The 19,497-nt window shown below is 47.0% G+C and overlaps 1 protein-coding gene across 3 annotated transcripts in view; it reads right to left on the reverse strand.

Moving 5' to 3' along the window:
* ATP8B3 (ATPase phospholipid transporting 8B3) overlaps positions 1 to 19,497 on the reverse strand; it is a 136,766-nt gene that overhangs the window by 73,607 nt on the left and 43,662 nt on the right. For all 3 annotated transcript variants that reach the window (XR_004540460.1, XM_033956701.1, XM_033956700.1), the window contains exons 7-9: positions 16,780 to 16,852; positions 10,452 to 10,522; positions 2,382 to 2,464 (exon numbers count right to left, since the gene is read on the reverse strand). Coding sequence is in view for 2 of the 3 variants with exons in the window: in XM_033956701.1 (XP_033812592.1) it covers positions 2,382 to 2,464; positions 10,452 to 10,522; positions 16,780 to 16,852 (227 nt within the window). In the remaining variant the exon portion in view is untranslated. The remainder of the gene's footprint in view (positions 1 to 2,381; positions 2,465 to 10,451; positions 10,523 to 16,779; positions 16,853 to 19,497) is intronic.

Consider the following 19,497-nt stretch of genomic DNA (forward strand, 5'->3'; position numbering starts at 1 on the left):
GTGGAGCAGATTTGCATGCCTGTCACTTCCAATATATGCAAATCTCTCTCATGCATATTCATTAGGGCTAGCCTGAAAACCTGATTGGCCTGGTGGTCCACGAGGACAGGGTTGGGGACCACTGGTCTAGTGCATGGTGTAGTGAACCATAGAGATGGGAATTCAGACCCATACCCCACTCTAGTCACTACATTTACAATGGAATTTTTGTGCCTTTCAAACCTCATCCTAATCCCACTCAACCCACATATAGGCGTCACCTGCAGGCATAAGATGTGGTGTATAGTTGGGTACAGTAGGTTTTGGGTGGGTTTTGGAGGGTTCACCATACAATATAAGAGGGCTATGGTGAGATGTGTACCTGGAACTTTTTATGTGAGGTTCACGGCAGTGCCCCCCTAGGGTGCTCCACTGCTCTGCTGGGATATCTGTGTGGCCAGTCTACTAAGAAATGCTGGCTCCTCCTACATCCCAATAGTTGACAAGTCAATGAAGCCATCCGCACAATGTGCGGCGGCGGCAAAAAGGGCGAACAGAAGGCTAGGAATGATTAAGAAGGGGATCATGAACAGATTGGAGAAGGTTATCATGTCGCTGTACCAGGCCACCTGACCTACATCCAGCATTGGTCGCCATACATGACACAGCACTACTCGAAAGAGTCCAGAAAAAAGCTACTAAAATGGTAAAGAGGCTGGAGGAGTTGCCGTACAGTGAGAAACTGGACCTCTTCTCCCTTGAAAAGAGGAGACAGAGGGGACATGATCGAAACATTCAAGATAATGAAGGAAATAGACTTAGTAGATAAAGATAGGTTGTTCACCCTTTCCAAGGTAGGGAGAATGAGAGGGCACTCTCTAAAGTTAAAAGGGGATAGATTCCGTACAAATGTAAGGAAGTTCTTCTTCACCCAGAGAGTGGTAGAAAACTGGAACGCTCTTCTGGAGGCTGTTATAGGGGAAAACACCCTCCAGGGATTCAAGACAAAGTTAAACAAGTTCCTGCTGAACCAGAACGTACCCAGGTAAGGCTAGACCTAAGTCTTTTACCTAAGGGCCGCCACGGGAACAGACTGCTGGGCACGATGGACCACTGGTCTGACCCAGCAGTGGCAATTCTTATCTTCTTATGGTTTTTCTGTGTGCTTTTGTTTTGGATGTGTTTTTTTTTCAAAAATGGCTCAGAAAGATAGATACACGGAGTACAAACACGTTCACATTTGAAAAAACAAGATAGACCTTTTCAAGTTTTGAAAATGGGCACACTTGGTACTGAATTTTTGTGCATGTTCCACAAAATGTCTAAACTCGGATTTAGGTATCATATCGAAAATGCCCCTCCATATCTTACACGCGAGTCCAAAACTGAGGCGCAGAAATGGAAGGGCCATGGGTAGATGGGTAGAAGGGCCATGGGTAAATTCCTAGAATTTACGTATGTAATTATAAAATAAGGGTGATCTGCACCTAATTTATGCTGGCTTTTATAAAGCTGCGGTAGAGGTTTCTACTGCGGGCCAGCGAGATAAATGCTCCGACACTCATAGAATTCCTATCAGCACCAAAGCATTTACCTCACTGGGCTTTGTAAAAGGACCCCATAGGCATGAGGATTTTCACCATGTTTAATTAAGTTGGTGCAAATGGAAGTGCCTAACAGTAGGTGCAGTTCACAGGTATAAGTGCTATTTTACAAACCATGCCAAACTCTAAGCGCTGTTATACCATACCTTATTGATTCTTGTATCCTGCAAATGTCAGCTAGGACTCATTGCAGCTTACAAAATATTAGAAAGGATACTGAGATATAGACATTATACATATCACTGCACAGGTAGGGTTACCAGACGTCAAGGAAAACCTCTTTTTAGAGGACTGCCGGGTGCCCGGACAGACTTTCTAAAACCCAGCAGTTATCCAGGTTTTGGAAAGCTCTGGCCATGCGTGGTGGACCTCTGAGCATGTGTGGATGGCATCACACATGTCCGCACATGCTCAGAAGCCCCCGGACACGGCCCGGAGGTCAGGAATAATGAGATGAGGTTTTCGGGGGCGAGGCTTGGGGCAGAATGGGGTGGGCCCAAGCATCCAGGATATGATACCCAATGCATAGGACTAGGTGAGTGCAGTGAAGAGAAAAGATGTGTTTTCAGTGCTTTCCTGAATTGGAAGTATCTGGGTATTTGGCGCAAGCTGCCCGGGAGGCCTTAGAACTCGAAGGTGGATTCAAAAAGGGCTTTTCTCCAAACCAGAATGGTGCTCAGCTGTTTTTTTTTTATTTTCAGGCCCATTTTTTTAGGCACCATATATAGAATTGATTGTCATATATAATTCACAATATAATCTTCCATCATGAACATAGAAATAAAAGCTTACACTCACCATCAAATGATGCCTGTGCTGCCAGGGTGCTGAGTCCTGCATGTGTGACCATCAGGGCTTGTCGAAATTTCAGATTGGTTTCACTGCAAATTAAAATTTTAAAACATGATAGATTTTGGCACACAGACATTCATTGCTTCTCTTGGGTTGGGTTGTCAAAAAGTTGATTCCAAGTTGAAGATGGATCTTTTTTGATCACTGACTATGTACAATAACAACTCTTTAAATTTTGGGAAAGGGTTTAGAAAATTACACACTGTATGAAAAAACCTCCAGAAGCCTCAATATTTTTCTAAATAACACAAAGAGTCTATTGCAGCAGAAACCTCTGCCTGAAATACAAGACACTTCTAAGTACTTTATTTATTTTTCAACAGGGTTCAATATTTTAGCAGGGTATAAAAAAAAAGATTTAGATACTTTTCTAAATCAAAAATCCTTAAGCCATTATTAAGATGGACTTGGAAAAATCCACTGATTATTCCTGGGATAAGCAGCATAAAATCTATTTTACTCTTTTGGGATCTTGCGAGGTTATAAAATTTGCAGACGATACCAAACTGTGCGGCAGAGTTAGGTCCAGGGAGGAGTGTGAGGACCTGCAAAGGGACCTAGACAAGCTGGAAGACTTGGCAAACAAATGGCAAATGCGCTTTAACGTGGAAAAATGCAAGGTCAAGCATATAGGGAAAAAGAACCCGTTGTTCAACTACAAATTGGGGGGGGCATTGTTGGGAGACAGCAGTCTTGAGAGAGACTTAGGTGTGCTGGTGGATGCATCACTGAAGCCATCTGCACAGTGCACAGCAGCCTCGAAAAAAGCCAACAGGATGCTGGGCATCATAAAGAGGGGCATAACAACCAGGACGAGGGAAGTCATCATGCCATTGTATCGAGCGATGGTGCGTCCACATCTGGAATACTGCGTTCAATATTGGTCGCCGTACCTCAAGAAGGACATGGCAGTACTTGAGAGAGTCCAAAGGAGAGCAACGAAACTGGTAAGAGGGCTGGAACACTGCCCATACGCCGAGAGGTTGGATAGGCTGGGGCTCTTCTCTCTGGAAAAAAGGAGGCTCAGGGGAGATATGATAGAGACCTTCAAGATCATGAGGGGCATAGAGAGGGTGGATAGGGACAGATTCTTCAGGCTGAAGGGGACAACAGGTACGAGGGGGCATTCGGAGAAACTGAAGGGAGATAGGTTCAAAACAAATGCAAGGAAGTTTTTTTTCACCCAAAGGGTCGTGGACACCTGGAATGCGCTACCGGAGGAAGTGATCAGGCAGAGTACGGTACAAGGATTCAAACAGGGACTGGACGGATTCCTGAGGGATAAAGGGATCGTGGGATACTGAGAAAGCTAACCAGGTAATAAGTATAGAAACCCAACCAGGTCGTGCATGTGCAAGACCGGAGGGTTAGGACTTTGATGGGAAGATAGGACTCAATAGGAAACCAAGGTGGCAAGGGGCCCCTTCTGGTGATTCAGACAGGTCGGACCTGTTTGGGCCGCCGCAGGAGCGGACTGCTGGGCAGGATGGACCTATGGTCTGACCCGGCGGAGGCACTGCTTATGTTCTTATGTAATTGTGACCTGAGTTGGTCACTGTTGGAAACAGGATACTGGGCTTGATGGATCTTTAGCCTGTCGCAATATGGCAACTCTTATGTTCTTATGTCCTTATGGAGCTGCAGCACATGGAGCTCATGAACCAGTTGAGCTCTTAATTAAAGAAACCCCAGAATTCATTGAGCCAACAGAACAGTAGCATCAAAGATTTTGTGAGTGTGTCAAAATTGAAGAAGATCACTTTGACAACAAATAATGAATTAACTAAGAAAAAACTATTCTACTAAAATATTTTCAAAAGTCCTACCTCATAAATGTTTAAACAATTGCAAGGAGTCCCATTTTTTTCAGACACTGTGTATATTTAATGGTGTTCTTTTCACTCATTTTTTTTAATACTGGTAAGACAGCACATTTTTCTTTCTTTTTGGTATCACATTATTATATCCTAGCCCCCCTCCCCCCCCCAACCATGTCTAATTCCAGGAAAGAGCAAAAATTTTTATGACATTGCGACTGTGCTACTCCAGTAGATGGTGTTATACAGAGGTTAGGTCTCTACAATAAAGCACAGTTACTTACCGTAACAGGTGTTATCCAGGGACAGCAGGCATATATTCTCACATGTGGGTGACGTCATCTACGGAGCCCCGATGCGGAAGCATTTTCAAGCAAACTTGATTGAAGATTTAAGTTTGCTCTGCTGCTCCACGCATGCGTGCCTTCCTGCTCCACTAGGGGGTGCATCCCCTCGTGGTCTCCAGTTCACTTAACTAGCCAAGAAGCCAACCTCGGGGAGGTGGGCGGGTTGTGAGAATATATGCCTGCTGTCCCTGGATAACACCTGTTACGGTAAGTAACTGTGCTTTATCCCAGGACAAGCAAGCATGATATTCTCACATGTGGGTGACCTCCAAGCTTACTGAAGAGGGATGGAGGGAAGTTGGCAATTTAAGCAAATAGATTTCGCAATACCGATTGGCCGAACCGGCCATCGCTTCTGGACAGGGAGTCCAGACAGTAGTGGGAGGTGAAGGTATGAACCGAAGACCACGTGGCAGCCTTGCAGATTTCCTCAATAGGTGTGGACCTGAGGAACGCTACGGAGGCTGCCATCGCTCGGACTTTGTGTCCCGTTACTCGACCATGCAGTGCGAGACCAGCCTGAGCGTAGCAAAAGGAGATGCAATCGGCCAACCAGTTGGACAAGGTGCGTTTGGAAACTGGGTGGCCTAACCGGTTTGGGTCAAAGGACAGAAACAGTTGTGGGACTTTCCGGTGTGGCTGAGTGCGTTGGAGGTAAAAGGCCAACGCTCTTTTGCAGTCAAGAGTGTGGAGCGCCACTTCTCCGGGGTGAGAGTGGGGCTTGGGAAAAAACACGGGTAAGACGATGGACTGATTGAGATGGAAATCAGACACTACTTTAGGTAGGAACTTTGGATGGGTGCGGAGTACCACCTTGTCGTGATGGAATACCGTGAAGGGTGGGTCCGCTACCAGCGCTTGTAGCTCACTAACCCGCCGTGCGGACGTGAGCGCGAGTAAGAAAATTACCTTCCAAGTGAGGAATTTTGGATGGCATTTGTCTAGTGGCTCAAATGGAGGTTTCATTAATTGAGCCAGAACCATGTTAAGGTCCCAAACCACCGGGGGAGGTTTGAGAGGGGGGTGGACGTTCAGCAGACCCTTCATGAAGCGAGTGACTAAGGAATGGAGCGAGAGGGCTTTCCCTTCCAGGGGCTGATGAAAGGCCGCAATCGCACTGAGGTGTACTCGAATGGAGTTGGTCTTTAGGCCGGAATGAGATAGTTGAAGTAGATAGTCAAGGACCAGGGGGACGGGGACCGACACCGGGTCCTGGCTGTGGGAGGAGCACCAGGTTGAGAATCTGGTCCACTTTTGGGAGTAGCAGGTTCTCGTCGAGGTTTTTCTAGAGGCCTCCAATATCTCCTTGACTGATTGAGACACGGGGAGAGCAGTCAGGGGGAGAGAAACCAAGCATTCAGATGAAGAGACTGAAGATTGGGATGTAACAGTGAACCCTGACCCTGTGACAGTAGAGAGGGAAACAGAGGCAGAGGCAGTGGATCTCTGACACTGAGTTGAAGTAGCAGGGAAAACCACGGCTGGCGTGGCCAGCGAGGGGCAATCAGGATCAGGGTGGCTTGTACTGTTTTCAGGTGGACAAGCGTCCGCAGTATCAGAGGAAATGGGGGAACGCGTACAGGAACCTTCCCTCCCAGTCGAGGTGGAAGGCGTCGGCCTCGAGCTGGTCCGGGGAGTATATCCGGGAGCAGAAGAGAGGCAGCTTGTGATTGTGAGGGGACGCGAACAGGTCTATTTGAGGTGTCCCCCACCGTTCGAACACTCCTCGTAGGATCTGAGAGTGTAGTGACCACTCGTGTGGCTGGAGGAGGCGGCTGAGTCTGTCCGCCAGGCAGTTTTGTTCTCCTTGTATGTACACCGCTCGAAGGAAGGTGTTGTTGGAGATTGCCCATTTCCAGAGGCGCAGGGCTTCCCGACAAAGGGGCCAAGACCCTGTCCCCCCTTGTTTGTTTACGTAGTACATCGCTACCTGGTTGTCGGTTCGGATGAGAACCACTCGGTCGTGGAGCAGATGTTGGAAGGCTACAGCTGCGAGATAGATGGCCCGAAGTTCTAGCACGTTGATGTGGCAGCGACGGTCTTGTGCTGACCACATTCCTTGGGTGCGTAGGCCGTCCAGATGGGCTCCCCAAGCGTATTCCGACGAGTCCGTGGTGAGTACCTTGCTGTGGGGTGGGGTGAGGAAGAGCAAACCTTTGGAAATATTTGAAGAGTCGGCCCACCAGCGGAGCGATCGTTGCAATGAAGGAGTCACTGTCACGGAGTGGTCGATCGGGTCCCGGTCTTGACGCCATTGAGACGCCAGGGTCCATTGAGGGATTCTCAGATGGAGGCGGGCAAAGGGTGTGACATGGACGGTGGAGGCCATGTGGCCCAGGAGGGTCATCATCTGTCGAGCTGATACCGAGGTCAGCAGGGAGATCCTTCGGCTCAGATTTACTAACGCCTCCAGGCGCGGAGGGGGGAGGAAGGAACGGAGGCGAACCGTGTCCAGCGTGGCCCCGATGAACTGTAGGGACTGCGAGGGGCGTAGTTGAGATTTTGGGAAGTTTATTTCGAACCCCAGACTTTGTAGGTAGGTAATAGTCTGTTGGGTCGCTGAGATAACCCCTTCCCTGGACGGGGCTTTGATTAGCCAGTCGTCCAGGTAGGGGAATACCTGGAGGCCCTGGGAACGTAAGGTTGCTGCTACCACCACGAGGCACTTGGTGAAGACCCGAGGTGATGATGCTAGTCCGAAGGGGAGGACTCGGTATTGTAGGTGCCAGTCCCCTACCTGGAAACGCAAGAACTTGCGGTGAGCGGGGTGCACTGGGACATGTGTGTACGCCTCCTTGAGATCGAGGGAGCAGAGCCAGTCGCCCTCGTCGATCAGGGGGTAAAGTGTTGGTAGTGAGAGCATCCGAAACTTTTCCCGTACCAGGAATTTGTTGAGGTGTCTCAAGTCTAGTATTGGGCGTAGGTCTCCCGTTTTTTTCGGTACCAGGAAGTAACGGGAGTAGAAGCCCTTCCCCCGTTGGTCGGGGGGAACCTTCTCCACTGCTCTCAGGCGAAGTAGGTCTCGAGCTTCGGAGAGGAGTAGGGGTAGCTGAGTCCGGTTGGGAGGGCAATTCCTTGGGGGGTTGTCCGGGGGAATGGCCCAAAAGTTGAGAGAGTACCCTGATGAGATCACGCCAAGGACCCATGCGTCCGACTTGAGTTGTTCCCAGCGAGGGTAAAAGGCTTTGAGTCGACCCCCGATGGGAAGGCGGCCTGGGACAATGGCGGAGGGGGCCCGTCCCCTTCCCCGTGTCCCGTCAAAAGGACGGGGATGGTTTGGTGGTCGCGGGCGGTTGGGACTTGGGCATGGCCCTGTGGTGGGCTTGCGGACATCTGGGTGGGGGCCGCGAGAAAGCAGGGGTGGACTTTTGTGGGTAGCGGCGCGGAGGGGCCCTGTATGGCCTGGACGCTGGCGGTTTGGGCTTTTGCCGGACAAGGGAGGCAAACGAGCGTTCATGTTCGGAGAGGCGTTTTGTTGCCGCCTCGATAGTGTCATCGAACAATTCCTTTCCCACGCAGGGGAGGTTAGCCAACCGGTCCTGTAAGTTGGGGTCCATGTCGACCAGGCGCAGCCAAGCTAGTCGGCGCATGGCGATAGCGAAGGCTGCTTCTCTGGAGGAGAGTTCGAAGCCATCGTAGGCCGCGTGGAATAGATGAAGGCGCAGGTTGGAGAGGGACTCTAAAAGCAGGCCGAACGTTCCTTGCCGGGAGGCCGGTAGGTCAGTCTCAAAGGCTCTCAATAGTCCAATGAGGTGTTTGAGGTATGATGTGAAGGTGAAAGTGTAGCTTTGCACCCTAGAGGCCATCATTGCGTTTTGGTATAGTCTCCTGCCGAACTTGTCCAGGGTTCGGCCTTCTCGGCCTGGGGGGACCGCTGCTGAGACCCGGGACGGGTGAGCCTTTTTCAAGGAGGATTCTACTAGCAGCGATTGGTGGGAGAGCTGTGGTTGCTCGAATCCCGGGTAAGGTACTGTGCGGTACTTGGCCTCCATTTTGGAGGGTACGGCCATGACCATGTAGGGGGTCTCCAGGTTCCTGAAGAAGGCCTGTTGGAGTACCGGGTTAGGTGGTAAGCGAAGGGACTCTCTGGGCAGTGATGGCATATCCAGCTCCGCCAGGTACTCCTTAGAGTATCTGGAGTCGGACTGGAGGTCTAAGTCCAATGCGTGGCCCATGTCTTGGACAAAGCGAGTGAAGGATGGGCGAGATGTCCCCGGGGCCCCGTGCGGGGTCGGGGAACGAGATCTTCATCGGGTGGAGAAGGATAGGGAGGCTTCCCTCGAGTATCGAGGTTCATGCTCTGATCCATGCTCCGAGACTGGGGAAGCACTGTGAGAGTGTTCCGGGGTTGTTGATCTTCGGCGTCTCGAGGAGCCCCTCGGAGACGATGCCGGGGTTAGGGGTACCGATCGATGCCGGATTGGTGACCTCGATCCGGACTCCCTCGGAGAATACGTCCGAGGGGGAGTTCGGAGGATGCGCGGGTTGGAGAGTGATAACTCAGCCACCCTTAGTGGTCCCGTACGAGGTGTGGGAGAACGGCCTCGTAGAGTTGGTGAACTTCGGGCCTTCTTGGAGGTACGGCGGTTCGAGGTTTCTGTCGTTCTAGCCCGACGTTTTGCCCCTCAGCGGTCTGCGGAGGGGGAACGTCTCGGGCGCCTCGGCGAGGAGTCCGAGGAGGATGGGATGCGGCGAGGATTGCGCACCCTTCCTCGAGGTTGTTTGGTGCGAGGCTCAGGCTGGTCTGGCACATTCAAGGTCGAGGCCGATTGAAACTGGGCCATTGCAGCGGACAGCTCCGACGTGATCATCGCTCGGAGTAGGTCCTGGAAGACGGGCACGGACAGCATCGAAGGCATGTCCACTGCCTCGGTGCGCTCCACCGGGGGCGACCTCGTATCAGAGTATTCCCGTGTGGTGGAGGCACGGCCCGAAGGCTTGGAGGGCTTAGACGGGGCTGTAAGCATGGGGCTTCCGCCATGCGTCGCCGTTGTCCCCGAGGCTGGCTTCTTCGCTGTTACAGAACCTGAAGAGGGAAGAGGGGACTTACCCGGAGCCGAGGCTTTCTGTTGTCCCGAGGACTTCGGGGTCGAGTCTCGAGGCGATGCCGAGGTATCCGGGGCCGAGGTCAAGGCCGGGGCCGAGGCCGGGGCCGACCTCGAGGCCGAGGTGGAGGGTTGGTCCGGGGTGAAGAGGTCCGCCATGCGGGCTTTTCTTCGGCGGAGGGCCCGGTTTTGGAAAATAGCGCACTGGGGGCAGGAGTCGGTTGGATGAGCCGCCCCCAGACAGAGGATGCACCGGCGATGCGGATCTGTGAGAGAAAGAAGCCGCTCGCACCGGGTGCACTTTTTAAAGCCGGTCAAAGGCCGGGACATTAAATCGAAAGTAGCCGCGGCTCGATTAGCCACGCGGCCACGGGGACCCGGAAGCCTCCGGGTCGTTGAAAACGAAGCAGGAATCAAGTAAAAAAGGTAAAGAATTCGCGCACAGCGACTTAATCGTGAAAAAACAAGAAAAAATCGCGGTGCTAGAAGGCAGTTGGGGCAGAGCCTGAAAAACACGGCTTCTAGGCTCGCGGAAAATTTTGAACTGGAGACCACGAGGGGATGCACCCCCTAGTGGAGCAGGAAGGCACGCATGCGTGGAGCAGCAGAGCAAACTTAAATCTTCAATCAAGTTTGCTTGAAAAGCTTCCGCATCGGGGCTCCGTAGATGACGTCACCCACATGTGAGAATATCATGCCTGCTTGTCCTGGGATAATGTAGTTATTTGCTGCAATCTCCGTGGTATTGTATTAAATAACAATTTCCTGGTATATCAGAGAAAAAACATTTGTGGTAAAATTCCTTACCCATCAATATCAGCTGTCTCCACATAGCATAGACTGTTGGGTTCTGAGCTATACAGCAGCAACAAATCAGCCTTTCAGAAAGAAAATAAGAATGTTCACACACTTTGTTGAAAAGAACTATACCTCAACTAATCCATGACTCCTAGCATCCTCATTAGTATAAATTAATTCAACTGATTGAAATTACTTAATGCTTGAGATTTACACAGTCCTATTTGGCTGAGATTAAAACAAATTTGTGAGCATAAGTGTCACTCAAGCTCAGACACTTTTCACACCACATCAAAAGACATTTAACTAGTCAACTGGTATAGTTAACTAATAAAATCAGGTCCAGCCTAACCGTTAAAGGCAAATTGGGCTGTCACCTATGGTGATAGCTTCTTGGGGGGGGGGGGGGCAGATAAAGAACAGCTGCAGTCAAAGGGCCTGATTCACTAACTTGCCCGATTTTGACCGATCCGTGTCCGATCCGGGCAGGGCCGATCGATTCTGGAAGGAAGAACATTCAAATAGGGGCGATCAGAGGCACACCCCCCATCCACCGACACAGATCACAAGGTAGCGATCCCGACGCATGCGCAGACCATCTACTTTGCCTGTAGATGGTCTGCGCATGTGTTTGCTGTCTGTTTTGTTAAACTTTTTTTTACTGGCCCCGACTCACCTGCTCTCTGCCGCCCTTCCCTGCAGTGCGAACCCGTGGTTTTAACCTGCGGGTTTAAAGCGGGTTAAAACCACGATCTCGCACTGCAGGAAAGGGCAGCAGAGAGCAGGAGAGTCAGGGGAGGCAGAGAGCAGGTCGCGGCAGAGAGCCGGGGAGCCAGAGAGAGAGTTAAAAGACCCCATATTTGTGGAAAATCAAACCCTTCCACATTAAGGATGTATACAAAGCTCCCAGTGAAACTGCAATGCTGGGGACCTTCTTCTCAAGTAGCTGCGGCTTTTCCTCTCAGGACTAGGGCTGTGCAACCATTCCCTTTCCACTATGATTTAGCTTCACAGTAGTCAAAGCTCTTCAGCCCATAACTGGTTATTAACTTCAGCCCAGCCACTATGTGTGGTAAGAATGAATTTGAAAAAGCTTGATTTTAAAATCAAGTTGAAAGTAAACTAAAACTAAACTAAACCTTAGGTTTGTATACCGCACCATCTCCACAAGCGTAGAGCTCGGCACGTTTTACAGGGTTAGGTTGAAAAGGAGCTACCATGAAGGGTTATAGGAAAGGAGCTAGGAAGATAAAGAGGGACAGGGTACCAAAGTAGTGTACAAATGTACAAGTTAAGGCCTAGGAGGCAGAGGAGGGGACGCAGAGAGCAGGTCGTGGCAGAGAGCAGGAGAGGCGGGGAGCCAGAGAGAGAGCAGGTTTATTTCAGGGCTGCAGGGCTGGCAGAACAGTCGAAAAGGACGTGAGTGACTGGTCCCCAGCAGTCGCTTCTTGTTGATCAGCTAGCCCAGTCGGTGTTCAAGATTTGTGTTTAGCGAATCGCATCCCTGCCTACTTTGCATGCCATTTCCCCTCATTTGCATGCATGGTTCGGAATCGGATCAGCACAGAGGTTAGTGAATTGGGTCGGAGGAAAATTGGGTGGCAAAGGGCTCGCAAACCGATAGGTTCACGATCGGTTTGCTCAGTGAATCTAGCCCAAAGTAAAATAATCAATCCTGATAGCCACCATCAACACTTGTAACTTTTCTGCACTTTGAGGAAAGGTAGTGATCATAATTGTTGACTTTAATTATCCCATGGGTCTGAGAAGCAGTCTCTGAGCCAAATTTAAATGAGGGAATGCAAGGCTAAGGATTTCCCTAAGGTGCCTAAGAACTTTGTACTTGCCCTGAATGAAATCATTTTTACTAAGTAGACAGTATAGAGTAGATATTCAGTGATTTAAATGGCCATGAGAGGCTCCTGGACATATAAATCATTTGTTCAGAACTAACTGAGCATATTTAGGGTTACCAGATGGTCAGATTTCCCCGACATGTCCTCATTTTGAGGACATGTCCAGGGGTCCGGACTGCTTTTCAAAACCTGGCACTTTGTCTGGGTTTTGAAAAACTTTCCTCCATATCACGTCGGGCAGCAGGGCATCCGTGCTTACGCGGATGTCCTCCTGGGTAGGGCTGGGGCATGACTGGGTGGAACTGGGCGGGCCTAGGGATGGGTCTAGGGAGTCCGGATTTTCCAAATGGAAAATCTGGTAACCCTAAGCATATTAAGCAGTTGAATATGCCCAGTTAGCACCTATGCCAAATTTCTGGCTTTTTCTGGGTAGCCTGGGTAGCCTGCAGTTTAGTGCTGATATTCAAACCCCCCCCCCCTCCACCTCTTTATCAAGTTGTGCTACAGGTTTTTAGTGCGGGCCAGCAAGGTAAATTATCTGAAGCTCCTAGGAATTCTATGAGCGTCAGAGTATTTACTGCGCTGGCTCACGCTAAAAACCTCTAGCACAGCTTTATAACAGGGGCCCTCAGTGCTTAACCTCATTAGGTAACTGCATAAATAGAATTGCATAAAACAAGTCCTATCTTTATGCGATAAAGTGCTGAATCTTGCACTTAACTCAGGTGGCGTGCCTATCATATGTGACAACCGGGGCCCATCATTTTTGATACCCCCCCATCTATATGAAAAATATGATTTTTAGTAACAATCTACATATCACACAACAAGAGTGTACCTAGGAAAAGGCAGCATCTTAAACACTGCAGTGAGCACTAGAACACCAACACATACATTGTAAAACTAAACAAGCCAGATCCTGCACAGTCAATTGATCCTGTACAGTCGATGCTATCAGAAAGCCTTGTCCCTTTCATACACACAGACAGATATACCCTCGCCCAATATGGAATAATCACAAACTAAAAATAGAAATATGTAGACAAAGTTAAACTGAACCGCCAAGAAACCAGACTCTGCATACAATGCAACACTACACCACAAAAACAGTAATACATGTCCTCTAATACTGTGCGAAATATAAAGACAGTAGATGTAAATTTGAAAAAACTGATACATAACAATCACCACTTTACAAATTAACAAATAAAAATAAAACAAATAATGAGAAATAAGAAAATACCATTTTATTGGACTAATCCCCATAAGCTCGGTCCCCATTCCCGCAAACCACCTGATTCCATCCACACAAGCCTTGAATTGTTTTATATTGAACTTATTATATTAAAGTATAAAAAGAAACAATATTCTGTACAATTGTCAATTTATAAATCAGCGTCTTCTCCCCACTCTCTCTTGCCCATTTCCCTTCAGCGTCCTCAGCCCACTCTCTCTCCACTTTCCTTCAGCACATGCACATAAAAACAAGCAAGTAATTTTATATCATTTTCATTCTATTCATTCATAGAAATTAAAGTCTAAATAATGCCAGTCACATAACATAATATGATTTTACAAAAATAATTCCCTGCACAGTCAAGCCTGCAAGGATTACTAGATGTCTTTCAGCAGCTCCCTTCCCTCCCCCTTACCTTCGTGGCCAAGTCAAAATGATCTACCAACAATAAAATTTTAAAAACACAAAGCACACTGTACGCAGAGAAAATGTTAATTTTCATTTATATTCCGTGGGTTTTCAGAGAGGTCAAGGCAGATGACTTTATGCAATGTCACCTTAGTAACAACTATATAAAAATAGATAAATATACCCCCTCCCCTTGTACTAAACCGTGATAGCAGTTTTTAGCGCAGGAAGCTGCACTGAATGCCCTGCGCTGCTCTCAATGCTCATAGGCTCCCTGCGCTAAAAACCGCTATTGCGGTTTAGTAAAAGGGGGCCTTAGTGCAAAATATAGACAGCATATATAAATTCTCAAAACGGACACATTTTGATCACTGAATTGAAAATAAAATCATTTTTCCTACCTTTGTTTGGTAATTTCATCAGTCTCTGGTTGCACTTTATTCTTCTGACTGTGCATCCAATATTTCTTTCCATAATTTAGCCTCCTGTATGCTTCCTCTCCTTCAGACCTCATTCTCTCCCCCAACTTTTTCTTTGTTTCATCCTGCCCCCTTCTTTCTTTCTCTCTCCATGCCCCCTTTCTTTCTGTATGTCTGTCTTTCTCTCTCTCAGTGCCCCCTTTCTTTCTTTCATCCTGCCCCCTTCTTTCTTTCTTTCTTTATGCCCCCTTTCTTTCTGTATGTCTTTCTGTCTCTCCGTGCCCCATTTCTTTCTTTCTGTCACCCTGCCCCCTTCTTTCTTTCTCTCTCCATGCCCCCTTTCTTTCTCTCTGTCTGTCTTTCTCTCTCTCACCCTGCCCCCTTTCTTTCTGGCTCCCTGTCGTCCCTCCCCTGTATCTTTCTTTCTCCCTCCCCTCCCTTCCCCCATGCCACCACCATTGGTAAAATGCTGCCACCACCGCTGGGGAATAGGCTGCCACTGCTGCCATCGGGAACAGGCCGGCTCTGAGTTCGCCCTGCTTCTCTTCCCCACGGGGCCGACCAACTCTCGCCGCTCGATGTCAATTCTAACGTCGGAGAGGACGTTCCGGGCCAGCCAGGCATTGCATGGCTCAAGCTCACAGAGCTGAGCTGTGATGGGGAAGAAGGAACCTTGTTGTAAGTGCTACAAGAATTGTCAAGCTTCTGAGGGCCAGAAAAAAGCTCTTGGTAGGCCAGATTCTAACCTGCAGACCATAGGTTGGACAAGTCTGCTCTCTCCTTTTTATTTGAAACTCCATTGGTTGCCAATAGAGTCGAGAATTCTATTCAAATTTTCTTGTATTTGTTATAAATCAGTTTTGGGTTTGTTACCAGGTTATCTTGTGTCTCATTTTTCTTTGAGTCATGCCAAAAAAACCACACGTAGAGTGTACTTGTTTTCATATCCCTCCATAAAATCCTGTCATAAGAAGTTCCTTGAGAGAACCCTCTCATTTCAAGTCACTAAATTGAATGTATGGTTTAGAAAAATTATGTTAGAGGTCTCTTCCTATCTTGATTTTAGAAAATTGTTAAAGACTCAACTCTTTGATAGGTTGGTATCTTAATGCATTCTACTTCATTTTTTCAATCAAGTTCCTTATATGTATATGTATTTTATCTGTTCTATGTATTACTTCTTTCCCTCCCAAATTGATATTTATAAAATTATACTGTCAGAAATCAAGTGCTATACACTTTTCAATTTATGAAAACGGTAAAAGACCTCAGTGTTTTTCAGGACAAATCCTGGGAAACCATCTATGCCAGTAATAATACTGTCATAGAGAAATACATCCTTGGTCTTATGTTCTACTGTTTAATTTTCTACTTTTTAACTTTTTGCTGTACTTTTTAACTGTTTACTGTCATTATTTAAGATTTTATGAAAAAGTGAGCACTTATCTTGTTTCCTTCCAGCAGTGCAAAACCACCGCAGTTTCCATTTAAAATTTAACGCGGTATCAATACATCGATCTTGAATAATTTCAATTCAGACTGATTCATATAGAAATCCCAACAGGCCCTGTTTCGCCCTACGGCTGCATCAGGGGATTATTTTCAATTACGAGCCACTGCTTCAATGATTCTCTCTCAACGTTGAGAGAGAATCATTGAAGCAGTGGCTCGTAATTGAAAATAATCCCCTGATGCAGCCGTAGGGCGAAACAGGGCCTGTTGGGATTTCTATATGAATCAGTCTGAACTGAAATTATTCAAGATCGATGTATTGATACCGCGTTAAATTTTAAACGGCAACTGCGGTGGTTTTGCACTGCTGGAAGGAAACAAGATAAGTGCTCACTTTTTCATAAAATCTTAAATAACGACAGTAAACAGTTAAAAAGTACAGCAAAAAGTTAAAAAGTAGAAAATTAAACAGTAGAACATAAGACCAAGGATGTATTTCTCTATGACAGTATTATTACTGGCATAGATGGTTTCCCAGGATTTGTCCTGAGAAACACTGAGGTTTTTTGCCGTTTTCATAAATTGAAAAGTGTATAGCACTTGATTTCTGACAGTATAATTTTATGAATATCAATTTGGTGTGGTTATAAATTTTGAAGATAGTCAGCTTGTATTGTGAATAAGTAATTGTTACTTCTTTCCCTGCCATGCAGGTATTTCTGCATTATATTGTAAATGCTTTCTGTCTTTATCTGTTTTTAAGTCCATTATTCTAATTTGTATTTTATTTGTATCCCATGTATTAGCTCACCTTGTTGTGAACCGCCTAGAACTTTTTCGGTATGGCGGTATATAAGAATAAATTTATTATTATTATTAAGCATTCTAAGTGGCTTTGTTTGATGAATGGAAGGCATCAAATCATGGACAAGAAACTTACAAAAAGATTTTATGTCATACTTAACTGGTATAAAGTCATCATTCCATAAGCGCACAATGTCCCCAACTTGGATGTCCTTCCATTTCTTCTTGCAGAAACTTCAAAATAAAATGGTCATTTCTTGATCAGTATTATTTCATGTTCATAGCTGAACTAAAATGTCTGTCATTTCTTTCCTTCATTTAGAAGGGTCAACATGGTTTATTGGAGTAACTTCATCCATCTTTTTGACAAGCATTCAAGAGTTATCTTTTCTTTATCAGGTTAGTGAGGAAATTAAAAAAACACAAATTAATCTACACTGCCACTTGCAATTCTCAGCTGGGCTGGAAGTGAACAACAAATGCCATAGCCAGAAGAAGCACCCACCCCATCTGTATGGAAACAGATCCCATTGCCCCCAACAAAGTTCTGAGAAGTGCACTAAAATGACACCTGCTTGAGAATGGGCTACTGGCTTGATGGAACATTGGTCTGACCCAGTAAGGCTATTCTTATGTTCTTATGTTAACTGCAATGCACAGTAGAGGATGACAAGGTCACAGAATTCATCACTGTTCCCATCCCCACAGATAACTATCCCTATGCCATTCTTTAAGGAGAGAGGGAAAAATCAGAGTATGAATGGACACAGCCACTGACCCTCAAGCCTTGCATTGAAGAATGCTGGTGTAGAAGGACTGAGGTTGAGACAGACATTAAAGAAGGACACCGGATGGTTAGAACATACACTTCCCCCTCCGTATTCACGAATTCCGTATCTACAGATTTGCTTATTCGCGGTTTTAAATTAAAAAATGCATTTTCATTTTTCAGGCTATTTTAAGCCCTGTAAGACCCCCCCCTTAAGCCTTACCTGGTGATCTAGCAGGTTTTCAGGGCAGAAGCGATCTTCCCATGCTCCTGCCCCGTGCAGATCACTCACAGGGAATGAGAGACTATGGGAGCTCAAGGCAGCCATTTCCTGTGAGCGATCTGCATGGGGCAGGAGCATGGGAAGATCGCTTCTGCCCTGAAAACCCGCTAGACCACCAGGTAAGGCTTAAGGGGGGCTTTCAGGGCTTAAAATAGCCGGGGAAGCGGGGGTTAGAGGCAGAACTGGCCCGAATATTATTCGCGGGCCGGCTCTGCCCCTAACTCCCGCAACTGGAACAGACTGAACGCCCATCAAGCCCAGTATCCTGTTTCCAGCAGTGGCTAACTCTGGTCACAAGTACCTGGCAGAAACCCAAAGAGTAGCAACATTCCAGAGCTGAGATTGCAATGTTATAATGCCTCATTCCACCATTGCCTCATCAGTGATGTCACAATGGGTTCATTAGCCTATTCTTGGCTCACATAAGAATCAGAGTATGAATAGGCACAGCCACTGACTCCCAAGCTTTGAATTGAAGAATGCTGGTGTAGAAGGGCTTAGGTTGAGACAGACACTAAAGAATGATACAGGATTGTTTCCCGTGGTTATCTGCGGGGACGGGAACAGTGATTAATTCTGTCACATTATCATTCTCTAATTTGCACAGTTCACACCATTCCACTCCCCTTAATTGGAATTTCCACATTAGCTACGTGTAGTAACATAGTAAATAATGGCAAATAAAGACCAGCATCTGGTCCACTCAGTAAGATGACTAGAGTCACACTATAAAAACCTGTACAATATTATATGTCTTGAGGAAAGATTGAAACAAAGCATTTTGCCGGGGGTTTGCCTTGCCTCAAAGGATACAGAGATAAGTCTTTGGTCTCATTCTCATGTATTATTGAATAAGCAAATACTGCATTTGGAACCCATGTGTACTTTGAAATATGAACTTTGAGACATCAAATTGAATTTTGTGGCTGTATTCCTGTTGAAAATCTTTGGGAAGTGGTTACATGATCACAATTTTAATTTGAGCATAATTTGTTTATATTAATATCACGGAGTGTAATATGATATAAAAGGGTGGTCTGGTGGATCTTGTTGAGCATGGTGGGCTGCCTATAATGCCACAGGGGTGGAGACCCAAATACTGAATTCACTCCTTCACTCATTTTTGAATGATCTATTCATTTACTTTTGGTTATATGCAATGTATTTATAATTTATCGTGTACCACTTCCCAATTTATATAGTGAGGATTTCTTCAGTTAGAGTTATATCTACCATTCTGAAGTTACCCATGCTGGGGTAATTCTCTATATTGTGTCAAAAGTTGGGTGCGAATTAGATGCCAAATATTTGGAGCAGCAACAGGAGTTAATGGATATTATGTGCTACAACAGGGCAGAAACAGTATTTAGGCACCACAGTGCACCTACATTCTATTCCATAACTTGACACCTAAGTGTTCCATCGTGTAACTGCAAAGAGTCATGGGCAGATCATGGGAGAGTCATGGGCAGGTCATTGGCATTACGACTATTTCAGCGTACATGTAATAGAATAGTTGGTGTGGTAGAAAAGGCATCAGATCACATAGCCCAGGCCAATCCCTCCCTCCCTTGTGCTGTGACCTCCAGGTCCATAGCAGCCATGCACAAAGCAACTGCAACAAGCACCAGGAAGCTACCAGCCTCTGTACTCATGAAGACCTTGATGGCCTTGCCCTTCTCTGATATGTTACATGTCAGAGAGCTTGGTACCAGCAGGGCTTTCGTCGTTATCATGGTTGCTGCGGACTGGAGACATGCAGCGGCAGCAGAAGGGAGGGAGGTCTGAAGGGAAATGCTGGACTGAGGGTGAAGGTGAGTTGGAGAG

This window comes from Geotrypetes seraphini, chromosome 8 (assembly GCF_902459505.1).
Source record: "Geotrypetes seraphini chromosome 8, aGeoSer1.1, whole genome shotgun sequence".
In the NCBI taxonomy this organism is placed as follows: Eukaryota; Metazoa; Chordata; class Amphibia; order Gymnophiona; family Dermophiidae; genus Geotrypetes; species Geotrypetes seraphini.